The sequence below is a fragment of the Phyllobates terribilis genome, unplaced genomic scaffold (assembly GCF_046119375.1).
Source record: "Phyllobates terribilis strain yellow unplaced genomic scaffold, ASM4611937v1 Scaffold_13__5_contigs__length_258822181, whole genome shotgun sequence".
NCBI classification, from domain to species: domain Eukaryota; kingdom Metazoa; phylum Chordata; class Amphibia; order Anura; family Dendrobatidae; genus Phyllobates; species Phyllobates terribilis.
The window spans coordinates 77342314-77361645 of record NW_027362773.1 but is presented as its reverse complement, the minus strand read 5'-3'; the positions used below and the strand labels follow the sequence as shown (position 1 = coordinate 77361645).

The 19332-nt window shown below is 45.5% G+C and overlaps 1 protein-coding gene across 2 annotated transcripts in view; it reads right to left on the bottom strand.

Moving 5' to 3' along the window:
* The window catches only part of PRR5L (proline rich 5 like), a 56091-nt gene that overhangs the window by 32208 nt on the left and 4551 nt on the right, over nt 1–19332 (bottom strand). For both annotated transcript variants that reach the window (XM_073658141.1, XM_073658142.1), the window contains exons 2-3: nt 5353–5600; nt 3485–3565 (exon numbers count right to left, since the gene is read on the bottom strand). In XM_073658141.1, coding sequence (XP_073514242.1) covers nt 3485–3565; nt 5353–5522 — 251 coding nt within the window. In that variant the 5' untranslated portion in view covers nt 5523–5600. The remainder of the gene's footprint in view (nt 1–3484; nt 3566–5352; nt 5601–19332) is intronic.

Below are 19332 nucleotides of genomic sequence, written 5' to 3'. Positions count from 1 at the left end.
ACCTACCCTTAAAATCATAGACTGTTCATGTCTTTGTCAGTGGGCAAACTTACAAATACTTATTTCCCCCACTGTATATACAGTACAGACCAAAAGTTTGGACACACCTTCTCATTTAAAGATTTTTCTGTATTTTCATGACTATGAAAATTGTACATTCACACTGAAGGCATCAAAACTATGAATTAACACATGTGGAATTATATACTTAACAAAAAAGTGTGAAACAACTGAAAATATGTCTTATATTCTAGGTTCTTCAAAGTAGCCACCTTTTGCTTTGATGACTGCTTTGCACACTCTTGGCATTCTCTTGATGAGCTTCAAGTGGTAGTCACCGGAAATGATCTTCCAACAATCTTGAAGGAGTTCCCAGAGATGCTTAGCACTTGTTGGCCCTTTTGCCTTCACTCTTCGGTCCAGCTCACCCCAAACCATCTCGATTAGGTTCAGGTCTGGTGACTGTGGAGGCCAGGTCATCTGGCGTAGCACCCCATCACTCTCCTTCTTGGTCAAATAGCCCTTACACAGCCTGGAGGTGTGTTTGGGGTCATTGTCCTATTGAAAAATAAATGATGGTCCAACTAAACGCAAACCGGATGGACTAGCATGCCGCTGCAAGATGCTGTGGTATCCATGCTGGTTCAGTATGCCTTCAATTTTGAATAAATCCCCAACAGTGTCACCAGCAAAGCACCCCCATACCATCACACCTCCTCCTCCATGCTTCAGGGTGGGAAGCAGGCATGTAGAGTCCATCCGTTCACCTTTTCTGCATCGCACAAAGACATGGTGGTTGGAACCAAAGATCTCAAATTTGGACTCATCAGACCAAAGCACAGATTTCCACTGGTCTAATGTCCATTCCTTGTGTTCTTTAGCCCAAACAAGTCTCTTCTGCTTGTTGCCTATCCTTAGCAGTGGTTTCCTAGCAGCTATTTTACCATGAAGGCCTGCTGCACAAAGTCTCCTCTAAACAGTTGTTGTAGAGATGTGTCTGCTACTAGAACTCTGTGTGGCATTGACCTGGTCTCTAATCTGAGCTGCTGTTAACCTGCGATTTCTGAGGCTGGTGACTCGGATAAACTTATCCTCAGAAGCAGAGGTGACTCTTGGTCTTCCTTTCCTGGGGTGGTCCTCATGTGAGCCAGTTTCTTTGTAGCGCTTTATGGTTTTTGCAACTGCACTTGGGGACACTTTCAAAGTTTTCCCAATTTTTCACACTGACTGACCTTCATTTCTTAAAGTAATGATGGCCACTCGTTTTTCTTTACTTAGCTGCTTTTTTCTTGCCATAATACAAATTCTAACAGTCTATTCAGTAGGACTATTAGCTGTGTATCCACCTTACTTCTGCACAGCACAACTGATGGTCCCAACCCCATTTATAAGGCAAGAAATCCCACAGGCACACCTGTGAAGTGAAAACTATTTCAGGTGACTACCTCTTGAAGCTCATCAAGAGAATGCCAAGAGTGTGCAAAGCAGTTATCAAAGCAAAAGGTGGCTACTTTGAAGAACCTAGAATATAAGAAATATTTTCAGTTGTTTCACACTTTTTTGTTAAGTATATAATTCTACATGTGTTAATTCATAGTTTTGATGCCTTCAGTGTGAATGTACAATTTTCATAGTCATGAAAATATAGAAAAATCTTTAAATGAGAAGGTGTGTCCAAACTTTTGGTCTGTACTGTATATGCCATATATGGTATTAATTATGATCTCCTATGAAACCCAGCCATGGGAGTACCAAGACTGGAGCAACGGGGTGGGCGGGACATTGGCTAGCCCCCAATTGCCAGGACAAGCCATCAGCATCTTACAAATCACATTGCAGGGTAAAGAGTTAGGCCAGTGGGCTCTGAACGGACGTGCCACCGGGATGGTGAGACTTAAATGCTGCTATAATTGATTGATGGTTGCATTTAAAGGAGTTAAACAGCAGAGATCGGAGCTAGCTCTGATCACTGATATTAGAGGCAGGTGTTGGTTGTATTACACAACCAACACCTGCCCTGCATGGAGCAGGCTCAGCACCTGAGCCCATTCCTTATACCCTAACCATGACATAGGTAAACAGCATGAAGTGTGAAGGGTTTAATAATCGAGAATCTAGAGGACATCCTAAAGAAGATAAGTAAGCAGGATTATCTGTGCCAACTAAAAGCCTCCAAAAGTATTACGAGGGCAAAAGAATTTAGAACCTTTATAGAAATTGGAAGCCTGATCTTTTTTAAATCAGTCTCAATCAAAAGCATAATGTTGGCCTGAATGGGTCTTTGCGCACGTTGCAGTTTTGTCTCTTTTTTTTTTTCTGCTCAGATTTATCACAAACCCTGAAAAATTTTCTGATGCCAGCAAAGTGAATGAGACTTTCAGTTTCACTCATCAATACAACTGGACAGTCATAGCAAAACTTCAGATACTTTGCAAATAACAACTTTGAAGGCTGAAATGATGTTGAAACTAGAAATTAAATAGTAATATTAGAAAAAAATATTCCATAAAAATGTTGCAAAAACTAGTGTCCATTACAGTGCAATGCTGTAAAGTGAGACCTTCTTGTTAAGCATTCTAGGAAGTTTGCATCCATGGGAGGAAACAATCAGTATTCATATGCAACTATAATCTGTGAAACTAGCAGAATTTTAGATTGTTGCTTTACTGTGACTTTTTGTGACCGACAAGCGATAGTAGATGGGATGCCATAATGCCTTGCACCTACACACGGTTCCATATACACCCACTGGCTATACAGTCTGCATATGTAAAAACTGACATATTTGCTCATCCTTTTCCTTTATTTATTTTAACTCAATTTTAGGACATAAGTATGGGAAACCATCAGCAAGTTGCTGTTGACAGATTATTATTTTATAGCAGCCATTTACACTGAAAAAATATCAACCTGACATAAGAGAAACTTTATTCTTAACATTTGATTATGTCATTTTAAAGAGGACTTGCCAAAAATAAGATTTTTTATTCCCCTAGAATTAATGCCGCTGTTCTCCTGAATCCGGCGATGTTTTCCTTTTTTTTCTGCGCCTTTCTGTTCCCGAGATATGACCCCTCTCTTCCATATATATATAAATGTAATCTTTTAAGCCAACAGGGCGTGATTACCCAAGAAAACGCCCACAGAGCAGAGTTGAGGACCACGCCCCCTTAGCTAAGACAACTAGATTTATCTGCAGGGAAGAGGAGGCCATATCTCAGCAATGGAGAGGCGCAGGAAGAAAAGAAAAACATCTCCGGATTCAGGAGAACAGCGGCTTTTACACCAGTTTAAAAAAAATGACATATTTATGGTAAGTGACGGGTCCTTTAAGTTTTGTGAAACCAAGTGTTTGTGTGTGAACCTCACAGTTCAGTGTGAGAATAGCGATAATGCAGCAGGTGAGTGTGAGAAAGGTCGGACGTGTGATATTGTGGTTAGGCTTGTGGGGTTGACCTTGCAGCTGTGCCCCTCTACACCATACCTGATGTTCTCGTTGAGGGAGTAGAGCTCGTTAGCTTGCAGGCCTCCTCCTTTGAACACGTTGATGACTGCATTCTGCACGCTGAGGAGGGAAACCACTAAATATTCAGTATGTGACATCTGTCCCAGAACAGCTGAGTAGCATGAATGTGGTGACAAATATAAGAAATAACTAACAACATACAGAAAACTAACTATCCATGGCCTATTAAAGTCCCCCCCTCCCCAAATAAAAAAAATGGGTGTCCAAGAGTATCAAAAGGGGCTCCTTTTAAAGAAATAGCACCTCTCTTCCTCTACGGTGATCAGCTGCAATTTGTTGCTGCAGGTGTTACATTTCCCTGCAGTGCCTCCACTGGGGAAATGAAGTATTGCACAGCTTCCATTGAGGCTGTCTGAGTAATGCATGGACCTGCCGGGTCCTCCAGAGCAAGAAATACTTTTTTTTTTTAGCCACGTTTTGCTCTGGTTAACTATTGAGGGTCCTGAATACAGGGCCTTCCTCTATTCACTCACTAAGGTAGGCAGTCGAAATTAAGTTTTCTAAACCAAACAACCCCTTTCAGGAGTGATAAGAGGTCAAGGTTGAGTTTCTAAAAATGGATGTAACAAAGAAAACTGTACAGCGGCCAGCTGCTCAGCAACATATTAACAGGCCTTTATATTCTTTAGGGGAAATACCCAATAGAGCAATGAACCCAATCATGTGCAGCACTTGGATGTTAAACCTGTATTGCAACATTGTTAGTGTTAGATCCTTTCATTTTCTCATTAAAGATGTATTCCCATCTCCAATATCCTATCCCAATATGTAGTAGGTGCAATAATAATAAAATATTAGCAAATACCTCCAATTAGAAATGTAGTATAGTTCTTCTGATAAGCTATGGCACTTACCCCATGTGCAGGGCATTGCAGTAGCTTAGGAATCCATGGTTATGACCACTCATATAGTTACAGTTGGTTAGCCGTTAGTGGTCGTAACCATGGATACCTAAGCTACTGCAATGCCCTGCACATGGGGTAAGTGCCGTAGCTTATCAGAAGAACTATACTGCATTTCTAATTGGAGGTATTTTCTAATATTATTATTATACCTACTACATATTGGGATCGGATCTTTGAGATGAGAATACCCCTTTAAAGTAGGAAGGGAAGGTGTACATACTATAGAAGCAGTCAAGGCTTCAGTGAAAGTAAAAATGGGTCACCAGCAAATATTAACCCCCAAGCTGCCGCAGAGGAACATCCCATCGCCATGATTTCTGCAACCTAACATGTGCCATTTATAATACTGGTGTCTTCTTATGGGGCAGAGAGGTCTTTGGGCCCCTTATTACCCGGGGTCCGGATCTACCTGCTCTCTTCCTCCTCTCCCCCAACTACTCCCCTTGGGGTTACATGGCAGAAAACTATTCATGTATTTTAGTCTAATCTTAAAATAAAAAGAGAAAGGGAGATCTTTTGAGGTCAGATATAGGATTAACTGCGGGATTAACGCTCAGATTTAGCGTCCTAAATATGAAAACACAAGACCGGGTATCGAAAGGGGGATATATTAATATACAAAGTTCGATCACGTTACTGGGTAAATGCACATTCAGGTTCATTCTAGCGTCTGTGAATGATATGTGATCTTGGAGGACAGCCTTTATGGGCACTATTACTGCTCCCATTGAGGTGCCGCAGAGTCCATGGGCGTAACGATCGCGGTCACAGAGGTCGCAACTGGGCCCATGCGGGTGATGGGCCCGCTGACGCCAGTGCAAACTTCAACTGGATGTGCGTCCTCGGAAAAGCTGGAATGGCGGCCATATTGGTAGTCACCCGACCCAAGTGGATTCCCACGACTATTATATGTCACTGTACCTGTTCCACATTGCGCTGGAATTCAATTGCACGGCCGGTCGGCCGGCATAAAAGCGCGGTAAGTCGCTGAGCGCCGGAGAGCTCATAAAGCGCGGCCGAGGGCGCCGGAATGATCCCATCTTGGTCAACTGCACCGTGAAGTACGGCAGGAGGGTCTGACTCCCAGTCATGCGGGCAGGAGGATGAATGCCAGACGTGGTGGATGTGGTGAAAGGGATGGACGGGAGTGGAGGAAGGAAACAGAGAAACTGCGAAAAGAAGAAAATATCATGTAAAGATAATAATAACAACATTAAGGCCATGTTCACACGCAGCGTTTTTGCAGCATTTTTTTTTCTGCAGCCAAAGTTGGCTCTCTTTGCAGTAAAAAAACACTGCATTTTTGATGCATTTTTTTGGTTGCCGATTACATCTATGTTTTGTCTGCCGTACATGCTTAATAAGCTTAATTTTATTCATCAGAAACGCTGCAAACATGTCCGTCATGGGTTTCTTTGCAGCATTCTTGCACATTCTCATTGCTTTTTATGGGTGAAAAAAAAACCTTGCAAAAATGCTGAATTGACACGCTGCAGCTTTCCAATTTAGTCAGGAAAAAAAAAAGGCAATGGTGTGCACGAGATTCCTGAAATCTCAGAGCTTTCGCTGGTACTGTAAAAAGCAGCTTTTTATTACAAAAAAAAAAAAGTTGCATGTGAACATATACCAACAGCGTATAATAATGCAGCGAGTTAGGATCTTCCACATCAGCTGAGGTGTGTGTTCAGATGTTCCGCAGCAGCTGAGGCATGTGTTTTTCGGGTAGCTATTTTTTGGGTATTTTTCACACAGGCTTCTTTACAGGATGTGAAAAACACCCAAAAATTAATGCACAAAATGTTACAAATAATGGAACTTTTTTTTTTTTTTTTTTTTTACAGAAGCTGCATTGAGACACAGTCCCTGCAGCAGAGTATTGCAGAGATCCATGTGGCACCATATGTTGCCTCTGTATGGAGCATGTCCCAATGCCACTTACAATGTCAGGGGAAAAAAAATGTCATATTCCCAAGTGGAGTTTTATTGGATCTGTAATCCGCTCTTTAGCCTGAGGCCTAAAAGCCAGATGAAGGTTGTCGCAGCCTTGAGAACATGAGACCGACCCCAATACAAAAAAAACAGCAATAGGGCAATTTAATAATGTATTGCTGCAGTACACCTCGAATATGAAAAAAAAAAATAAAAAAAAGTTAAGCAACTTTGCAAAAAAATCTTCATTAAAAATTCCCCACTTTTGTATCTGCATCTTCTATGCAGACCTACGTATCCATGGACACAGACTACAAACAAACCCTGTGTAGTCAGATCCAGCAGTTCTATAAAAAAAAAAAAAAATTAATTAAAAAAAATGGATGACCGCTTTGTTTATGGTCAGACGGAGTTCTTCAGCATACAGGCTAATAGAAGCGGGTCTCAAATAGAGGATCAATACTCTCTGCTGCCCGTACACTGTATAGAAAGCGGTTGTCCTCCCGAAAAAAAAAAATAAGAATAATAAAGGGAGCTAGCTGCAATTTGATCAGTTGCAATACAGAGCCCCTTTTTTTTATCTGAGACCTCATTGGTTGATTATTTTTGGCAATTCACCTAAAAAAATAAAATAAAAAAAAAACAATATTTACCAGCGGATTTCTTCCCCTTTTTTTTTCTATGAGACGGTTTTGACCTTTGCAGAACATACTGGAGGCTGATGTACTAATCTTCAGTATCACACACAAACATCGTCCTGGAGGTTTTCTAATAACCGCCTCCACTTCCCGAGCGATCGCGTTGCACGCGGTCTGTGTGCATTTCCAAGGGCGGCTGATCCGGGTATGTGGCATTTGTTGGGTTTTTTTTTTTTTTTTTTTTGCAGAACTTCAAAATGTCACTTCAGTCTTTGTTCATTACTTCCCTTAGTCACAGGTCGATTACATTTAACCCCTCAGTGAGATGTTTGTTTCTCAAAAAAAACACATTGCAATTCTATAAACGGCCCACGCATCAGTCATTTTAAGAAAAGCAAAAAAAAAAAAAGAGCGAAGCTCCGCAAGGAACAAGTCAAAAAATTTCTGCCACTTTGTTGTGTATCTCTCCATTTTTTGCTCAATTTGTCTCATTCCGAATAGAAAAAAATATATACAGTACAGACCAAAAGTTTGGACACACCTTCTCATTTAAAGATTTTTCTGTATTTTCATGACTATGAAAATTGTACATTCACACTGAAGGCATCAAAACTATGAATTACCACATGTGGAATTATATACTTAACAAAAAAGTGTGAAACAACTGAAAATATGTCTTATATTCTAGGTTCTTCAAAGTAGCCACCTTTTGCTTTGATGACTGCTTTGCACACTCTTGGCATTCTCTTGATGAGCTTCAAGAGGTAGTCACCGGAAATGGTCTTCCAACAATCTTGAAGGAGTTCCCAGAGATGTTTAGCACTTGTTGGCCCTTTTGCCTTCACTCTGCGGTCCAGCTCACCCCAAACCATCTCGATTGGGTTCAGGTCTGGTGACTGTGGAGGCCAGGTCATCTGGCGTAGCCCCCATCACTCTCCTTCTTGGTCAAATAGCCCTTACACAGCCTGGAGGTGTGTTTGGGGTCATTGTCCTGTTAAAAAATAAATGAGGGTCCAACTAAACGCAAACCAGATGGAATAGCATGCCGCTGCAAGATGCTGTGGTAGCCATGCTGGTTCAGTATGCCTTCAATTTTGAATAAATCCCCAACAGTGTCACCAGCAAAGCACCCCCACACCATCACACCTCCTCCTCCATGCTTCACGGTGGGAACCAGGCATGTAGAGTCCATCCGTTCACCTTTTCTGCATCGCACAAAGACACGGTGGTTGGAACCAAAGATCTCAAATTTGGACTCATCAGACCAAAGCACAGATTTCCACTGGTCTAATGTCCATTCCTTGTGTTCTTTAGCCCAAACAAGTCTCTTCTGCTTGTTGCCTGTCCTTAGCAGTGGTTTCCTAGCAGCTATTTTACCATGAAGGCCTGCTGCACAAAGTCTCCTCTTAACAGTTGTTGTAGAGATGTGTCTGCTGCTAGAACTCTGTGTGGCATTGACCTGGTCTCTAAACTGAGCTGCTGTTAACCTGCGATTTCTGAGGCTGGTGATTCGGATAAACTTATCCACAGAAGCAGAGGTGACTCTTGGTCTTCCTTTCCTGGGGCGGTCCTCATGTGAGCCAGTTTCTTTGTAGCGCTTGATGGTTTTTGCAACTGCACTTGGGGACACTTTCAAAGTTTTCCCAATTTTTCGCACTGACTGACCTTCATTTCTTAAAGTAATGAGGGCCACTCGTTTTTCTTTACTTAGCTGCTTTTTTCTTGCCATAATACAAATTCTAACAGTCTATTCAGTAGGACTATCAGCTGTGTATCCACCAAACTTTTGCACAACACAACTGATGGTCCCAACCCCATTTATAAGGCAAGAAATCCCACTTATTAAACCTGACAGGGCACACCTGTGAAGTGAAAACCTTTTCCGTTGACTACCTCTTGAAGCTCATCAAGAGAATGCCAAGAGTGTGCAAAGCAGTCATCAAAGCAAAAGGTGGCTACTTTGAAGAACCTAGAATATAAGACATATTTTCAGTTGTTTCACACTTTTTTGTTAAGTATATAATTCCACATGTGTTAATTCATAGTTTTGATGCCTTCAGTGTGAATGTACAATTTTCGAAGTCATGAAAATACAGAAAAATCTTTAAATGAGAAGGTGTGTCCAAACTTTTGGTCTGTACTGTATAAGGAAACCATCAGCAATCTGCTGTTGACTGATCTTATACTGTGTCTGTACTGCTATGGAAGCGTAATCATATCCTACTGTGAATGGGGCTGTAGATCTGATTAAAGAAGTTTTTGGGATAAACAAAGTGGATCACACAACTAATTAGAATAAAGAACGTAGAATTGCAAAAATAAGTTCCAGCAGCTTCTAGACAGTTTCCAATAGCAATTTTATTTTTTCTTGATGTTGTAGAATTAGTGACGCCTTAATAGATTTTAATCGGTTGTCTCATCATGACAGAAGCTGCAGCTCTGGATTCAGAAACTCCTGCATGAATTGGATAATTAGGTTTTTTTTTTGCTTGTTTGTTTTAATAAAAATAGGAAATTGACTTAGTTAAAAGAGAAGAATCATACACTGAGATGATGATATCATTATGTCAAAGTAGAAAGAAGCTCTGCCATTATCAAGCGTCCCCACTCATATAATACCGAAAACCATGATATTGGAGCAACACTAAAAGATTGTAGCACCAAGTTTACAAAAATTTTGCTTTTCTAAATTTTGCACAATTTTCTGCAAATTATGCTCTTTGGGTCGCCACAGTCATGATGGTGATCTGCACAGCATAAAAGACTGCAACTTTAGGATGCCCAGTGGTTCATGGGTCAGCACCGTATGGTTGCTCGGGGGCACAGCACCGTACGGTGGCTTGGGGGCTTAACACCGTACAGTTGCTCGGAGGCTCAGCACGCTGCTCTGGCTCGGGGGCCCAGCACGCTGCGCTGGCTCGGGGGCACAGCACCCTGCGCTGGCTCCGGGGCACAGCACCGTACGGTTGATCGAGGGCCCAGCACCCTATGGTAGCTTGGGGGCTCAGCACCCTGTGCTGGCTCGGGAGCTCAGCACCCTGCGGTGGCTCGGGCGCCCAGCACCCTACGGTGGTTCGGGGCCCCAGCATTCAAGGTGGCTCGGAGGCCCAGCACCCTGCGCTGGCTCGGGGGTCAGCACTGAACAGTGTCTCAATGGTTAGCACAGCAGCCTTGCAGCGCTGGGGTCCTCCCACACTCCAAAGACATACTGATAGGGAATGTACATTGTGAGCCCCGATGGGGACAGTTATGATAATGTCTGTAGAGCGCTGGATAATTAATGAATGGTGCTATATAATAAATGAAATAAATAAACTTTCACCCATTATATAACCTTTAGGCCCTTTCGACAGCAGTTGCAAAATGTCCTCGAGCAACCCGCGGAGAGTTGTAGTTTTGCAACCTCTGTATGGAGGGAGATAACGGATTCGTCACAAATTTTAGCTGCAGAGTTTCTAAAATGCTTATCAAGATGCCAAAAACGCCGGGTGCCCCCCTTCCCTCTCTCCATCCGGCACGAGAACTTTTCTTTTTCCACGAAGCGACATAGCGAAGTCACAAGAACACATAAACGCTGGTTGATTGCCATCATTATGCATTTATGGAGAATTTGGAGTTATTGATTAGCTTTTATACCGGTTAATGATTAACCGCGGGGACGAGCTGCAATCCATAAAGCGGCTGCTGCGATATGACAATTGAATATGGATTTTTGCAAGATCGGGGGCTGGGTATAAACCACAGCGGCAGCGAGTGCACGTGGCCGGATACATCACGTATTACGGCGGTACCCGCTGCTCCACGACTCAGGGACTCACCGGCTCAGACCAGACACTTGGAAAAATGGACATTTTCTTTCTACACATTCAATACGTTACTCCACATTCTCTCTATGATCCTTGGTAATAATGAGGATTCGCTGCACAAGTTCTATTGTTTAAATCTTGTTTTTGTGTTGAATGTATTTATTTTCTTTTTCCCTTTTTGCAATCGTAATTATCAATAGAAATCTTACAATTTTCACTGGGCCTTTTTTTTTAGATTAAAACTGTTGTTTCAGGATACAACACCTGTGCATTAGGGGCAATGGTCATACCTCCACCCTATCTTCTGTACTGAAGTGTGTAATGAGCACATGCAAGGGTTATTGAGGGGGAGGAGGTGAGCTGCGACATCACCTACTGTGTATAATGGATCCTGTGTTATCTACTCTATATAGAGGTGTTATCAGTCATTGTACAGGAGGAGGAGGTGAGCTGCGACATCACCTATTGTGAATGGTGGATCCTGTGTTATCAGTCATACAGGAGGAGGAGGTGAGCTGCGACATCACCTATTGTGAATGGTGGATCCTGTGTTATCAGTCATTATACAGGAGGAGAAGGTGAGCTGCGACATCACCTATTGTGAATGGTGGATCTTCTGTTATCTGCTGTATATAGAGGTGTTATCAGTCATTATACAGGAGGAGGAGGTGAGCTGCGACATCACCTATTGTGAATGGTGGATCCTGTGTTATCTACTGTATATAGAGGTGTTATCAGTTATTGTACAGGAGGGGAGGAGGTGAGCTGCCACATCACCTACTGTGTATAATGGACCCTGTGTTATCTACTCTATATAGAGGTGTTATCAGTCATTGTACAGGAGGAGGAGGTGAGCTGTGATATCACCTATTGTGAATGGTGGATCCTGTGTTATCTACTCTATATAGAGGTGTTATCAGTCATTGTACAGGAGGAGGAGGTGAGCTGCGACATCACCTATTGTGAATGGTGGATCCTGTGTTATCAGTCACTGTACAGGAGAAGGAGGTGAGCTGTGACATCACCTATTGTGAATGGGGAATCCTGTGTTATCTGCTGTATATAGAGGTGTTATCAGTCATTGTACAGGAGGAGGTGAGATGTGACATCAGCTATTGAGAATGGTGGATCCTGTGTTATCTACTGTATATAGAGATGTTATCAGTCATTGTACAGGAGGAGGAGGTGAGCTGTGACATCACCTATTGTGAATGGTGGATCCTGTGTTATCAGTCACTGTACAGGAGGAGGAGGTGAGCTGTGACATCACCTATTGTGAATGGTGGATCCTGTGTTATCTACTGTATATAAAGGTGTTATCAGTCATTGTACAGGAGGAGGAGGAGGTGAGCTGTGACATCAGCTATTGTGAATGGTGGATCCTGTGTTATCTACTGCATATAGAGGAGTTATCAGTCATTGTACAGGAGGAGGAGCTGAGCTGTGACATCACCTATTGTGAATGGTGGATCCTGTGTTATCTACTGTATATAGAGGTATTATCAGTCATTGTACAGGAGGGGGAGGAGGTGAGCTGTGACATCACCTATTGTGAATGGTGGATCCTGTGTTATCTACTGTATATAAAGGTGTTATCAGTCATTGTACAGGAGGAGGAGGAGGTGAGCTGTGACATCACCTATTGTGAATGGTGGATCCTGTGTTATTTACTGTATATAGAGATGTTGCGGCTTGATACTATCAAGATAATGGCGGAGAAGACCCAGATGGACCTATCTAGGCTTGTAGAAGATCGATCTTCCCACAGATCGTTCATCCAGCAAGTCGCCATGGCTTGACATCGAGCCGAAAGCCGTTAAATAATAATAATAGAGCTGCTACCACTCATCCTGCCTTTGATGATAAGGAACCTGCAGAAAACTCTTCCTGAAAGGAAATAGGAGTCTAAAATAGCCGCACTGTGATAAATGCAAGATTTCTATATGTTTTTTTTAAAGATTGTGATGTGGGAAAAAAAAGCCGACATTTTTGTAAAAATCCACGCATCACAGAAAACTTGATTTAAACAATTGCTCATGTTCGATAACACATTCCCTTTAAGAAGTTAAATGACGAGCTCAGCTCTGCTGCATCTGTCATCTTGTGGCGGTCAGTTCATTTGACCATTATATTCTGAGAAGACGCTTGTGTTCGCCCGGTCGCCCATGGGAGATTCCTCAGCTCTTTCCTCTTCTTACCACATACAATATGGTGTCCGGAAACAATGGGGGTCATAGTCCGGCTCGACACACAATTCCGCCCAAATTCGACAGCATTTCTAGACTTGCAAAGTGCTCATGGGGGGGTTGTCCGGATTCCTGGACCCAAGAATCCACAAGGAACAAGACAGATGACCTCCAAATCTTCTACAGGTTCAGGGCTAGGTGCAACAATAGTAGGGGGCAAAGGGGGCACCTTTTATAGTTCTTATTTTGGGACCCCATCAGGTCAGTACATTTATTCCTACAATGCCAGGAAGAATAACAGAGGAACGATAGAACAGTTCTAAGAAGAAGAACACTGCAGAATTGTCCTTTACATGTAGTTACTTGATCAGACATCAGACGGGATGTCCGCTCCATTACAGGAGATTATCATTAGTGATCCCACTAACGCCAATTTGGGGCCGCAGCCGGTCAGACCCTCGTTAGGGGAATCCCTCCTTTTTATATAATGATGCTTGTGTTCTCCGCTGTCATGGGGTCGGTGATGGGAACGTTCTCCGCATGCAGGCGATTACTGCTTGTGTCAGCACATCAGACAGCCGATCCAGCACGGTCCGGTCAGATCACAGCCGGATCCGGCACGGTTCGGTCAGATCACAGCTGGATCCGGCACGGTGCGGTCAGATCACAGCCGGGTCTGGCACGGTGCGGTCAGATCACAGCCGGATCCGGCACGGTGCGGTCAGATCACAGCTGGGTCTGGCACGGTCCGGTCAGATCACAGCCGGGTCTGGCACGGTCCGGTCAGATCACAGCCGGATCTGGCACGGTCCGGTCAGATCACAGCCGGGTCTGGCACAGTCCGGTCAGATCACAGCCGGGTCTGGCACGGTCCGGTCAGATCACAGCCGGATCCGGCACGGTCCGGTCAGATCACAGCCGGGTCTGGCACGGTCCGGTCAGATCACAGCCGGGTCTGGCACGGTCCGGTCAGATCACAGCCGGGTCTGGCACGGTCCGGTCAGATCACAGCCGGGTCTGGCACGGTCCGGTCAGATCACAGCCGGGTCTGGCACGGTCCGGTCAGATCACAGCCGGGTCTGGCACGGCTGGAGAAGGGAGCAGCAGAAAAAAGAACTGGACGCAGCATTGGGCGCCCCCTAAGTTTCCCTCCCATTATTAGTGCAACCTTTCTAACACTGACTGAAGAATACACTGGGGATCAGTTACGTGCCAATTGTTACAGGACCGGCCGCCATCATGGACTCGTCTACCGGGCTGATTGCCAAAATTTACAACTTCGAATTCCCCTTTACACGCCTATAACCGCATATGACCTCCTTTACAGCTCTCGTTATGACTATCACCCAGCTTTCCTGCATTCCTGAAAGGTGACATGTGCCCATTTAGGCAGTAATACATCCGCAGCTTCCAAATTACATCACACACATAGGATAAAAGGGATAACTTATGGATCGCTGGGGGGTGCAACCACTGTTCCCGAAAATGGAGATTTGCAGCCCTGTCTTGGATGGAGCGGGTGCACATGCTCGGTCTCAGCTGAATTCATTGTACATGGGACTGCCGAATACAGGGCTCCGCTATTTCCAACAGCCCCACTGACCATGAACGGAGTGCAGCTCCGGCATATATTCTTATATAAGGGTATATAAATATTACGGAGATGGGCAAAGACGCGTAGCATGCCGGGTGCACCATGGTGCCTACATAACAGAAAGCGACAGGCCACCCATGGCTCTGATGCCAACTAATCCTTCACTTCCATTGGGAGTATTCCCTGATAAAACATACATTATAATAAATGTATACCATGTAATATAAATTTACAACATATCCCTCTGTATGAGAAAGTGTGGCCAACTATGCATCATAGGCCAGCGTATACTGAATGGACACTTATTAGGCATACGCCGGGTGCATGGTGGCCTATGGCCATGTTCGCCCTCTGTACCAGGAACCTTCTTGGTGCATGCGCTGTACATGATGCAAAGACAACTTATGCTATAGCCATAGTGTCACCATAACCCTGGCTCCTAAAAATTTGCCAACCCTCCCTGCCACCGAGCATGCACGAGCCCGCCCGCCACCGAGCATGCACGAGCCCGTCCGCCACCGAGCATGCACGAGCCCGCCCACCACCGAGCATGCAAGAGCCCGCCCACCACCGAGCATGCAAGAGCCCGCCCACCACCAAACATGCACGAGCCCGCCCGCCACCGAGCATGCACGAGCCCGCCCGCCACCGAGCATGCACGAGCCCGCCACCGAGCATGCACGAGCCCGCCCGCCAACGAGCATGCACGAGCCCGCCCACCAACGAGTATGCACGAGCCCGCCCGCCAACGAGCATGCACTAGCCCGCCCGCCACCGAGCATGCACAAGGTTCCCGCCACCGAGCATGCACAAGCCCGCCCGCCACAGAGCATGCACAACTTATGTTATAGCCATAGTGTCACCATAACCCTGGCTCCTAAAAATTTGCCAACCCTCCCCGCCACCGAGCATGCACGAGCCTGCCCGCCACCGAGCATGCACAAGCTTCCCACCACAGAGCATGCACAAGCCCGCCCGCCACAGAGCATGCACAAGCCTGCCCGCCACAGAGCATGCACAAGCCTGCCCGCCACAGAGCATGCACAAGCCTGCCCGCCACAGAGCATGCACAAGCCTGCCCGCCACAGAGCATGCACAAGCCCGCCCGCCACAGAGCATGAACAAGCCCGTCCGCCACAGAGTATGCACAAGCCCGCCCGCCACAGAGCATGCACAAGCCCGCCAGCCACCGAGCATGCACAAGCCTGCCAGCCACCGAGCATGCACAAGCCTGCCAGCCACCGAGCATGCACAAGCCTGCCAGCCACCGAGTATGCACAAGCCTGCCAGCCACTGAGTATGCACAAGCCTGCCAGCCACCGAGCATGCACAGGCCTCCCGCCATCGAGCATGCACAAGCCTGCCAGCCATCGAGCATGCACAAGCCTGCCAGCCACCGAGCATGCACAAGCCTGCCAGCCACCGAGCATGCACAAGCCTGCCAGCCACTGAGCCACATAACCATGTCTACCAAAATTGCCAATAACAGTGACAACCACAGTCTTTCCTAACATTGCCCACCACAGTGCCCCAGAGCAGTGCCAGGAGAGGAATCTGGATCAGCAGAACAATCCAGCTGATTTATTGGATGAATAGGATCACTATGTGGTGCGTCCTCTGTCTCTCACACATATGGCGCCGTGTCCTGTGCTCCATTAACAGCTGTATTGACTCTGGCATCGGTAGCTTCATTATGACTTGTTTTTATAATCCCGCTCTTCCTCTTTTTGAAGTTCCGTGTGAAATTACTCGTCCATAAAATCCTTCTTCATACAGTAAACACTTGTAACACCTATAATCCACATACCAGAGTCCGTGACATGTGATCGGGCGCGCAGAGGACATGACGGGGCGCACCGAGAAGCATTTTGGGTCAATAAAATATGTCACGATAGATACCATGCAAATCTCTTCCGTAATGTCCTGGAAACTCCCTGAAAAAAGGGTCAACTACCCTGTCAACGAGAAGATTGTTCTACCGGATTACCGGAGACGCCAACCAACGATCAACAGCGCCAAGACCAGCACCGATATAAGAGGCCTGTGGTTGGCACAGTTATATGGGCCCTACGGATGGAATTATTGCGGTGGCACTGTTACTGGGACATTGTGCCTGACACTGAGATTGGGGCACTATGGCTGGTACTGTTATTTGGACACTGTCACAGGACACGGTAGTTCTGTTATGTGGGTGCTGTGAATCACAGTGTTGTGTGGACACTGTGGCTGGCACCACTTTGTGTGTAACATGGCTGACACCGTTAAAGGAGTTGTCCACTACTTTGTTATTAATGACCAATGCTTAGAACAGGTCATTGTGGAGACACGGGGTCTCCCGTGGGCAGAATGCTACTCAGACTACACAGGGTGAGGATAAAACAGTGTGGCAATAATTTATTGAACCACCAGCAGACAATAACATATAGTACAGTCCCTGCAAATACAACAAGATGATGCAAAATTACACAGTCTCACCCTTCCGCTGACTCACCGGGATTAGAGCAGCTGCGACTCCGGGGCTTCCAGGACTACCCCCACTAGTTAAACCAAGCTTTAGGCTGGCACCCACAGAGAGGAGGTAATGACAAGTTTAGGAAGCCGACAGTCCATTGAGGCACCTCAACAGGTGACCAGATGGTCCCGAAGTGGCTTCTCCGAGTGTATCCATGGGGGCCAGGCGGCCAGAGGGTCCCAACCTGGCTACCCCAAACATATCCATGGGACCAGGTAACCAGAGGGTCCCAACCTGGCTTCCCCAAATGTTTCCATGGGGCCAGGTTATCAAAGGGTCCCAACCTGGCTTCTCCGAACATATCCTTGGGTTCCACCTAACCGGAGGGTCCCAACCTAGCTACCCCAAACATCTCCATGGGATTAGGTGACCGGATGGTCCCAACCTGGCTTCTCTGAATGTATCATTGTATTATTGGTTCTCTGATAGCCAAATTAAGCACATCTGTGTTCTTCCAGCTGGGGCCGTGGCCCCCTAAGCTGACATCCTGTAAAAAGTCAAATCTATGACCCTCTTGATGGAACCATGTTGTCCTAGCTGTTGCTCTGGCAAGTCAGTCTGATTCTCCTTGCAGAACGATAGAAATCTCTTTTTATACTTACATCTGTGGCTCAGGTCATCATCCACATGTCAGGGGGTTGGTGGGATGAGTTTAACTCTCATTGTTTGAGCATTTAATCGATCTGCATAGTTTGTCCTTCTCTATTTTGCGAGTCAACAAGCCACAGGGCCCAAGCAATGGTCAATCAACATATTTAGCAAACATCCATTGTTCAAAGACCCTGAGTCTTGCAAAGTTAGCAGATAATAAGTTGCAGTAAATATGAACTCAAGTGTCACCATCCAGGCTTATACAAATAATAGTCTGTGCTTCTTGACCAACCAAAGAAAAACACATAAATTCAAAAGTTAACATAAAGATAATGGCGTATGTCTCCTGGCCTACTGAATTTACGTCTGGATAATTAAAATTAAATGCTGTGTCGTCACAGTCATCAGTATCCGATCAGTGGAGGTCCGACACCCGGTACCCCCACCAGTTATGAGCTCCGACATTCACATGTAAACAGTGTATGAAGCGGAACCGTACACTGTTTAGTGTCCAATATCAAAGTAGTGGACAACCCCCTTATGGGACATTGTGGTGGGCACTGCTGCCGACATTATCATGGGGAATTGTGGCTGGCACAGTTATGGGAGCACCATGCACAACACTGTTATGGGGTATGTTGACTGGCACTGAAACATGGGCACCATATCCAACATTTATGGGGTATTGTGGTTGGCACTGTTAATGGAGATTCATGAGGGACATTGTAACGTTACCTGGTGATGTTAAATTATACTGACACACTGTACAGCAAATGCAGAATTATGCTTGGCACTGTAATGGGAGACCATAACAGCTATTGTAATGGGGGCACTATAGCTGGCACTGTAATGGGAGCCCATCAGAGATATTGTAATGGGGGCACTATAGCTGGCACTGTAATGGGAGCCCATCAGAGATATTGTAATAGGGGCATTATAGCTGGCACTGTAATGGGAGCCCATCAGAGATATTGTAATGGGGGCATTATAGCTGGCACTGTAATGGGAGCCCATCAGAGATATTGTAATGGGGGCACTATAACTGGCACTGTAATGTGAGCCCATCATAGATATTGTAATGGGGGCACTATAACTGGCACTGCAATGGGAGCCCATCAGAGATATTGTAATGGGGGCACTATAGCTGGCACTGTAACGGGAGACCATCAGAGATATTGTAATGGGGGCACTATAGCTGGCACTGTAATGGGAGCCCATCAGAGATATTGTAATGGGGGCACTATAGCTGGCACTGTCATGGGAGCCCATCAGAGATATTGTAATGGGGGCACTATAGCTGGCACTGTAACGTGAGCCCATCAGAGATATTGCAATGGGGGCACTATAGCTGGCACTGTAATGGGAGCCCATCAGAGATATTGTAATGGGGGCACTATAGCTGGCACTGTAACGGGAGACCATCAGAGATATTGCAATGGGGGCACTATAGCTGACACTGTAACGGGAGACCATCAGAGATATTGCAATGGGGGCACTATAGCTGGCACTGTAACGGGAGACCATCAGAGATATTGTAATGGGGGCACTATAGCTGGCACTGTAACGGGAGACCATCAGGATACTGTAATGGGGGCACTATAGCTGGCACTGTAACGGGAGACCATCAGGATATTGTAATGGGGGC